This window comes from Aplysia californica, unplaced genomic scaffold (assembly GCF_000002075.1).
Source record: "Aplysia californica isolate F4 #8 unplaced genomic scaffold, AplCal3.0 scaffold00961, whole genome shotgun sequence".
In the NCBI taxonomy this organism is placed as follows: Eukaryota; Metazoa; Mollusca; class Gastropoda; order Aplysiida; family Aplysiidae; genus Aplysia; species Aplysia californica.
In genome coordinates this window covers 141334-151573 of record NW_004798231.1, presented here as the reverse complement: position 1 = coordinate 151573, position 10240 = coordinate 141334, and the positions used below count along the sequence as shown (strand labels likewise).

Here is a 10240-nt window from a genome sequence, read left to right as displayed (position 1 = left end):
TTGGAATTACCTAACTTTGGCGGCCATTTTCTCGCTAATTTCACCACTGAAACCAGACGACCTCATTTCCTTCAATCGCAAATATCTTAAGTTCTATTCAAGATAGATGGATATTTATTTCATTTAGAGCAAAGCAAATAAATCAGCTTTCAGATGATACCAATAACTCCACATGCCCAAAAATTGACGAGAGCCTGATTCCACCGCGTTGTGACACATTTTTTTTTAAAAAACAAAATACAGTCAAAGCTCATTGTATCGCCAACTTCATGCCCGTCCCAAGGTAGGAGGTATAACTGGGTTGACTGTAACAACCCATTTCCAAAATTACCTTGACCAAAATGTTTTTAAACGGAAAAAAAGATAGGAAATCACGACTAGAAAATCTAGTTACATGACTTACTGAAGACAAACATCAAAGTTCAAGTTGGGTGCGATTAGATTGGAAGAGGATTAAGTCAAGGAGTAAGAATAGACTCTGTGAACACCCCACAGTTGTCTCCACCCACTCAAAAAATAAACCTCATTGGTTTGAGAAGTCCTAAATATACACATCAAGTCCAAAAATGAAGAATATTTCACCAAATACAGATAACGACTAGAAATAAAAATATAAAAACTGTAAGTGTAAGCAAAAGCAAAGTTTGGTACATGTAAAGTTACACAAAATATGATGTGCAAGAGTAAAAATGCTGATCTGAGGAAGACCCTGGGCCATTGTATCTTACGGAGACTAGAAATCAAACAATTCATACGAAGACCCTGTTGGATAGCCACATCCAGAGCAGGGCAGAAAATCATGAGCGTTATGAGCAAGAAATACTGAAGACAAGAGAGAAACCCACAAGCTGTGCGCTTCCCCAGATGGAAAAGATGCTTGTAACCCGATCCGTACGTCGTGTTTTGGAAATTTACTCGTTTAATCCATACGCTTTGCATGGAGGTCTGTCGAAATGAATTTTTTAGAAATACTGAAAGTTTCAAACAGATCTTCGTACTAGAAATATTCTAAAATGTGAAGAACACAACCACGGAGCTGCAAAATGACCCCAGGGCGTACGGATAGGGTTAAAAAAAAATTAATTAAATGCTCAAAATGTGACAAACTCTTCTTTACCACAGTTGGTCTCAGTGGCCATAGCAGATACAAGATATCATTTCAATCCTTATAAATTTCTTCTATTACTCTTTAAGAAATATTCTCCTCTGCAGATTTATTGTGCTCATTGTCCGACATTGACAAACTATTATTATCATTATTATTATTATTATTATCATTATTATTATTATTATTATTAATACTATTATTATTATTATTATTATTAATACTACTATTATTAATACATTATTAGAATTATATTATTATTATTATTATTATTATTATTATTATTATTATTTTTATATTATTAATATTATTATTATTACTGTTATTATTATTATCATTATTATTATTATAGCCTAGAAATGAAAACATAATCTTAAGCAAAAGTACACACTGGAAAAATTATCCAATGTATGCCTCTGTAGTAAATATTCAGAGACTTAGTTGTAGAAAATGCTTAAAGGAACAAAAACAAAATTTCAAACAGAGACAGCTGTCTCCCTAAAGATGTTTGTGTGTGTGACAGAGACAGTGTGTGCTGGGAGGGGGAAAGGTCAAGAAGAAAAATGAAGGGTTGCGAAAATAAAAGATTCTCTTTCCAATCATTTACAGTAAATGTTATAAAATATTATTATTAGAGTTAGAAGCACCAATATGGGGATGCAGTACTTTAAATGCAAAAACAGTATTTTTCTTCTTAAAACAAGACAATGCAAAATAACGATCCCAAATGCAACACATCTGGTCCATGTCCCGACAATTACATATGTACTTGCCCACTCGACACACTTCGCAGTACAAGAGGACAGGAAAGGTAAAAGTAAGTAGTAACCATAGCTATTATTATAATAATTATTATTATTATTATTATCATTACTATTATTATTATTACTATTATTAATATCATTATTATTATTATTATTATCATTATTATTACTATTACTATAGGCTCGAAATGAAAACATAATCTTAAGCAAAAGTACACACTGGAAAAATTATCCAATGTATGCCTCTGTAGTAAATATTCAGAGACTTAGTTGTAGAAAATGCTTAAAGGAACAAAAACAAAATTTCAAACAGAGACAGCTGTCTCCCTAAAGATGTTTGTGTGTGAGAGAGACAACGCAAGATAACGACTCCAAATGCAACACATCTGGTCCATGTCCCAACAATTACTTGCCCCCTCCACACACCTTGAAGTACGAGAGGACAGGAAAGTCAAAAGTAAGTACCGTAGTAACAAAAGCACACAGCTCTCCAGCAGAAGAAGCAACAATTTAACTACACCTGGGATTCGTTTTTCTAGAAAATATAAATAATTTGCACCATGTCAATACATTCTTACGTAACCAACAAATATGGGCACCAAAATCAGGACACGGGACCAAAAAAACAAACAAAAAAACTACATCTGGGAACTGACAAAAAACGAGTGACTTTTTCCTCAAATAGCTGCCAGACCACAACCCTTGTTTGTACCCACTGTCTGTTCTCAAAGATAAACAGTAACAACAATACCCACCATTGGTTTTTCAAGTTTCAATATACAGGCAATTTAAATGAGGCATCATAAAAAAAAATGTTTTATTTAATAATAAGGCAAGTCAAGCTGAAATGTCACCAAGTAAATCCATTGGAGCATGAGGAAACTACAAGAACTCAACCAAATAGCAAAATGTGAGGCAGCGTGGTGGAATCAGGCTCTCGTCAATTTTTGGGCCTGTAGAGGTATTGGTATCATCTTAAAGCTTGTTCACTCGTCTTTATTTGGATGAAAAAAATATCCTTTTATCTTGAATATAAGTCAAGCTATTTGTGAATGAAGGAGATGGGGGTCACCTGTTTTCAATTTTCAGAGGTAAAATTAGTAAGAAAACGGCCGCCAAAGGTTAGTTATTTCCTTATCTCAAGAGTCCGTGACTGAAAATTTAAATTTTTTATTCCTTTAATCGACGTTTATTTTAAAAAATCCACACAGAAATGAGTTTTTTAAAGGGCATGAAAGGTGTTGAGCCAAAAAACAAAAAAATTATAAAAATTCACAAACCTGTGGAAAAATGCAAGTTTCTTCACTTTAATCATTTTGACGAGAGCCTGATTCCACCACGCTACCTCACAAATGGCAATAGTGCTGAGCATGGTCCCAGATGTTCTCATTTGATCAAAATTGCTATAGCTGTCCCCGGGTTTTCATGCACCCCACATAATTTAGCAAATTTGATCATTTTTTTGCATAGTTTCTCATTATTTTCCTTTATCATTCTTTGTTAAAATTAACAGAATTGCATAATTTCACATTTTTGGGCTCAGTTTGCAAAATTTCAGAATTTTTTTTAACATAAAACAGCGGGGACAGCTATAGTTCTTTTGTCTTTTACACAGCAGAGCTACTGGACTTGCCAGCGTTAACCTGGAAACATTTTCACAGGCACTTTGGGAATGTCAGAGAAAAAATGGACGTTAGCCAGCTGTTGGGATGAACTAAGCCTAAAATTTTTTGTAGAAAAAACTTTCTTTTTTTTTTGCAATTTCTTAATCAGTGGTATAGGTTGCATGAGCTCGAAAAACATTTTGTCAAAATTCAAATTTTAAACTCTCAAAAAGTCAAGAAAAGATCAGGTACATTATGTATGTATAATTTTTTAAAGAATGAAACAGTTTGGGGTTGTTGTTTTTTTTCTGTCCTGAAAAATTGTGTTTTCTGGGCTTAGAACAATTAACAGCTTTCCAACTCCAACTCTACGACATTGAGTGAGCAGCTCTGCTAAACTGTCACAACCACGTACAATAAACTCAAAGACAAATTTTAACAATTATATTAAGGCCACACACGGGTTTTTGGGGTCCAGTTTGGGCCCAGACAATGTTTTTTTGGTCTTATTATGAAACTTCCCTTGAAAATGATGTGCTAAATTGAATGGCAGTACTCCCAGAGCTCTATTTCAAAGAGACAGCTCCATAAAGTTTGTAACAATGTGAGCCAATAAAATGCTTTCAAGCAATTTTAAGATGCTTTTTGCGTCTTTCCTCAAAATGTTCATTTCTAGGCTTTAAAAGCTAATATAATAACTCAAAAACCGTTTAATATAAAGACATGAACTTTGGAGGGTTAGTGCACCATGCATTTCAAAATAAAGTGACCGTATCTTTTTCTAATTTTTGAGAAAAAAATTTTTTAATGATTTTTTTACTTCGATATTTCGACTATTTTTGTCATTCGCCACTTCGCAAGTCTTCAAAAAGTAATAACATTATTAATAGTGAGATTTTCAAGAAAAGCTAGCGTCATTTTTTAATGATTTGTGAGCAGGTTACAAAATATATAATTAGTTCATAGATAGCATGGATAGTTTTCGAGTTTTTAGCTTTTGAAAATGGTCTTTCAGACAGCCCAGTCCAGTTTCACCCTAATTTGCCATTTCTGTTATTATGTATCAGATAATGATTCCAAAAACTGAAAAATTTTAATCCTTGAAGTGATTACTAAAAGAAAATGAGGAAAAAAAAACATAAAAATCACGAAATTGTGGATTTTGGTGCTAAGAAGTAGAGTGTGTGGCCTTATGGGACAGTGAAGGTGGGGGGGAAAAAACTATGTTCCAAAATAGAATAAAATATTGCCCAGATTTTTGTGCTTTCGGAGCAGGTACATTGAAAAAAATATCAGTATAAAATTGGAAGTAAATAAGGAGAAAAAAAAGAAAATAAAAAAATTTTTACATTGGTCCCAAAATCCATGTGTGACTAGATGCTTTTTATAACAGTAAAGATCAATATTGAAACTTTGAGAATGGTAACCGCTATTGGACTGGAAAAAAGTTTTTAAAAAAGAGAAAAACAAACATCATAACTTTAAGTGTTACTTCAATAACAGGCAGTGTCGGAATGTAAGGAAATAAAATACTGAATACGAAAACCAACATTTTGATAATATATTTTGCGAGTTGATTTCCAATGTACTTTCACTCGCAGTGAACCTGAAGGCCACATTGGTCCTCTTAAAAAGTCAAACCTTTTACACAACAGGAAAAAAAATTTTGAAAGCATCATCACATCTTTTCATCAACAGACAAATCACTTTCGGAAACAACTTGGTTCGGGAAAAGGCAAAATGAAATTCTCTCCTGTCCTCTTTGAAGAGGAAAAAACAACAACCAAACTGGATAACTAACTGAGACCGTGTGAGGCAATTGCCAGCTTCTACTGCAGGGTGCAGTGTTCTAGAGCATTTTTCCACTTATTTCAAAGAGACCCCCCAATAGATGTAAACGAGATTTCTGATTTCTGCTGATATTTCTCAACATATCTATAGAAACGTTAATAGAAAGAAAAAAAAAACTACCCAAATCCAATAAATATTTTTTTTGTTGGGATATAAAATCAAAGACATACCATAATAATACATTGATTAATAATACTGATTTTTGTTTTTTCGCTATCAGAATACATAGGCTGAAATAACACCCAATACATAGGCAAATGAAAGTTGAATGGCATATTTCGACTTCTACACCATCTAATAAAAAGTAGATTGGAGTAGAAATGGTTAAACTTTGTTGTACAGACTAGCTCTCATACATTTCCTTATTCATCGCCATCTTGAAACAAATATATATATATATAAACAAATATAAAACACCATATTTGGCCAACATAGTCTCATTGAGAGACAATCTTTGAGAACAATCAGTATGGATACCTTACGGGCTTTAATGCTGAGAGGAACTGAGCACTTATGGACCTGTCCGGAGTACAATGGTATTGTTGCCCAGGACAAGTGACAAGTAACAAGTCTCATTCAGTTTAACTACAACAACAAAAAAATAGAAGAAAAAAAAAAGGTTCAGAACTCATCAGGGTTCATACTGAACAGGAGATTTTTTTTTCCAAGACATTTCCAAGAGTTTTCAAGACCAGATTTATTTTTTTCCAAAACAAATAACGGGTCATTTCGGAAGAAAATTTGTTCTGGTGTAGTATTATTTTATTCAAAATGCGTAAAGTCGAGGCCTTCTAAACTTCGAGGGAATATTTTTACAATAGATCTTGTTAAAAATTTGTTTTGCCCAGACTTTTTCAAGAATTTTGCCAATTTCCTAAAATTTCAAGTTTTCTACGGCTTGGAAAATAAAAGCAAAGAGTTTTAGGAGTTTTCCAAGACCAGTACGAACCCTGACTCATCCTTCTACCCAAGCTGTCCGTCCGAGACATCCACCGGCCCCCAGTCCCGACGACGTCCGGTAACAACAGAATTATCATCATCCTTGTCATCGTCGCGGCCTTCACTGACATCACAGTCACGGAGCCCGTCCACCGAGATGGAGTCGGGCACGCTGGTCATAGAGTGCAGGGAGAGCCAAGCTGCCTGCATGCCTCGTCGCATGCTTGTCGTCATGCCCTGGCCATTCAGCAGGCCAGCCACGAAGGTCGAGGCCAAGCTGTGGGTGGGTGGGAGGGTTGGGGGAGGAGGTCGGGGGTCAATTTATTTTTGTAAAAATGCTTCACGCTTCACGTCCGCATCGACATAATTTAGATAATTTAGGTTTTGGTTGATTTCTATCATACCTCCTGTCAGAGTTAACCCAGTGATACAATTGTAATGATTTAACTCACTGAAGACGTTTCCCGTTAAAAACACAGGATTGCCCGTCAGTTCTGGGAAACGCGGGAACGTCATTATCGCAATATTGTGTCTATATAAAAATGCCACTAAAAGTACGGAATCTGGCTTAGACATGCGTAGCCATTTGTCTCTTTTCACAAAAAATTTCCTGGAAAACAGTCGATAACTTTTTGATCCAGAGCATTTATAGTTACGTGACTGTTACAACTGCTTGTGTGGCGTCTTTTATTTTTTTACTCATAAATTTTTTTAATATTGAATTTTATACCTTTTTTCAAATAATCATAATACATAAATAAGCTAGCAGAGATAGACACTTGTAGTTTGGTATGTTTATTGTTGTTGTGTGGTTCCTGATAGTGTCAATACGGCATTGCAATTGGTTAAATGGTTCAAATTTTATATAATTTTGAAAAAAAACAAAAAACCTTCAGTCTTCAGTGAGTTAAAACGGCATGGTGGTTTTAATCTGCCTGTCAGGGCCAACCCATTTTTTAAACTTCCGCTCTCAGGAACCAATGTCTTCTCCATGCTGTGGTGCCAATGGTCCTGGTTCAAATCCCAAATGGGGGTGAGGGTAAATGTAGGAGTAAATTCAACCAACTTGGCTCAGTTCTATTGGAAATGGACATTCAAATCGGAGACCTCGCCTCAAAAATAATCCACCGATCTCACTATAGGCATTCATAAATCTGTACTTCCCCTGGGTTCCTGATTTTATGGCTTGTACAGACAGTCATGATCAGGGTAGAAGGGGAATACTGATATAATGGGCATTCAAGGTACAGAGGCCTATGCGCCAGACCAAAATATCAGTCTTTTGAGTTTAAAGGGTAAAAATTAAAAAAGAAACATAATCACTGAATTCAGTGCTAGTTTTAGTTTTAATAAGGGTTTTACAGCACTTTCCAAGACAATAAGGTCATATAAGTGTCCAAGATTAGAGGTGTTGTATAAGAATAATATACACAAAAGGAAAAGAGGAGAGATAAGGTGGATAGATGAAAGGAAGGAGGCACCAAACCACACCAGGGCACCCACCAACCACCCACAAACACTGAATTTTCGCATCTCACAGAGACTCACAGCTTTGTAGATGAGATGATGATGATGATGATAATGATGATGATGAAGACATCGATGGAGATGGACTTGAAGCAGACAACAGATAAAATTCCCACACCCACCTGTCAAATAAATTGCTCTTATAGTATTTTGAATGTGTGTGTGTGTGTGTGTGTGTGTGTGTGTGTGTGTGTGTGTGTGTGTGCGTGTGCATGTGCGTGTGTGTGTGTGCGTGTATGCGTGCGTGCAAGCGTTCATGCATATATATATTATTATATATGTGTGTGAGTGTATATACCCTTAAAAGTGCACTGAAGATGGCCTTTTTTTCATCCTATTTCCGTCAGCAGCAATAACAATGAAATATATGAAGATGCGAAGCACAAGAATTTTTTTCTTAAAAGAAAAAACAAAAATTTCTATCACTGACCAGTCCCCAGCGCCGGACACACTGACCACTCGGGATATGTCCGAGTCTTTGTTGAGCTCCGGGAAATAAACAGCTGAAAAGTGACCACTCTGTGGGGCAAAAAGACAAAGGTGGACTCTTATATTTCAAAATACAGGACCCAGGGCATTTGTAGTTCACAGCCAATGGGCACAAAAATTGCCACTTTTTTTCCCTTTTTTTTTTTTGGCAAAGGAACATCCACACATCAATACATATAATGGTTTCTTAATTTAAGGAAACTGCAAGACAGGCCGACAGGCAGACAGTCCACAGACCTCAAAATATAATTAGGTCAAGTAAGTGCAGAAGATTAGAGGTATTACAAGAGAGAAACAAACAAAAGAAGGAGGAGAGACCAGGACGAAAGATAGTTTGATACGAAACAAGAAGCAAACCACACCAGAGCACCCGACTGCCATCCAACACCTTCAACTCTAAAGCAACATTTTTTCCCCCTCCAGTTCTAACCAGGCTAAACGGAAAACAAGTTAAGACTACACAAACATTGGAGTCCCCAACCTGATTCCCCGTTTGGACTTCTCTGTAGACATCCACCCCTTGGCGCTCATACTCATAGGACCTTATGCAGTCGCGAGCCCCGTACAACCTTACTAAAACAAAAACAAAAAAAACACTGGAGGAAAGCAGAAGGAGCAGACCACAGGAGAGTACAGTACCCACAAACCCCCCTCAACATCAGCACAAGACCACATGGTGCTGTAGCAGCCTACCTGACCAGCCTTGAGGAGGTCGGAGAACGAGAGAGTCTCCGAGTTGTGTGGACACCTGTGACACAGCACCACGCCGTGTCGACCCAGCGTCAGCAACACACAGGGGATGTGTCGCAACAGGTCTCGACACAGCGGTACACACGTTTCAATGATGTCACTCGTGCTCCAATTCTCAGACACCACAGCATCTGCGAAAGCCAATATGAAATGTAAGTTCTTATCATTAGTGGTCGGATGATTACGGTTTTGGACCCTCAACACAATAATTATCATATATTATTATCATCATTATTATTACACTTATAATCATTGTTTTAGTTATTAATAATATTATAATACCTATTATATTTTTTTATTATTATTATCATTATCATTATTATTATTATTATTATTATTGTTCTTCTTCTTATTATTTTTATTATAATACCTATTATAATTACATTTTTGTTGCTATTATCATTACTACTATTACTAAAATTATCATTATACAAGCACAAGCAATAGACACAGGAACAGCACTTCTCCCAAATGAGCTTTATACAACAAATCATTGTCTATTCTCTGTATAGGGACGTCATCAGGATTTCATTAAAATACCTGAAAATTTACGAAGGTACATTTGAAACCAAAAAAAAGATTAAAAGACACAACTAAAATGGGGAGAAAATCATTGGGGAAAAACGACATCTCTGTCTGTAGTCGTAAATCTATCACAGTAATCACCATCTTTGTACTTCACACTTTGATTTGAGAGGTACATTGACACAATAACTGTCCTTTAGTACAAAACAAATTGCGAGATAGACAGGTACAACAGAGGGAGGGAAGAAAAGTAGAACTTACAAGTGATTCCCTCCAATCACTCTCATGATTTTAGTAATAATTGGCAACTTTTTTATGCAAATCTTACCAGGGTTCTTCTAAAGATTTTTAATTTTTTAAAAACATCAGAGAGCTCCAATTTTATCATTTCTGGTGCTCATATGACCTTATGCAGTTGCGAGCGCTGTAAAACCTCTATACCAAAACTAAACCCCCACACAGCTGAGCTTGTTTACCCACGGCTGCAGTCTCATGTCTTACTGTTAATGGACTCATGGTCTAGGTTTGGAGAAATTGTTCTAACATATATATACACCTTGGTGTTGATTTTATAAGAACATCTTGAATTAGAGACATGGATTCAACTTTTGATTGAGGGAATTATCTTTATGATCAAACTACTAAGATAAAATAGGGATGGGAGCATGGACAAAGTAAAGACTATG

The 10240-nt window shown here is 35.8% G+C and overlaps 1 protein-coding gene across 1 annotated transcript in view; it reads right to left on the bottom strand.

Moving 5' to 3' along the window:
* Positions 1–3349: 3349 nt before the first annotated feature.
* Positions 3350–10240, bottom strand: part of LOC101862982 (pseudouridine-metabolizing bifunctional protein C1861.05) — a 28527-nt gene continuing 21636 nt past the window's right edge. Inside the window, exons 17-19 of the mRNA XM_005110891.3 lie at positions 8973–9160; positions 8221–8309; positions 3350–6540 (exon numbers count right to left, since the gene is read on the bottom strand). Of these exons, the coding sequence (XP_005110948.1) occupies positions 6288–6540; positions 8221–8309; positions 8973–9160 (530 nt within the window). The 3' untranslated portion in view covers positions 3350–6287. The remainder of the gene's footprint in view (positions 6541–8220; positions 8310–8972; positions 9161–10240) is intronic.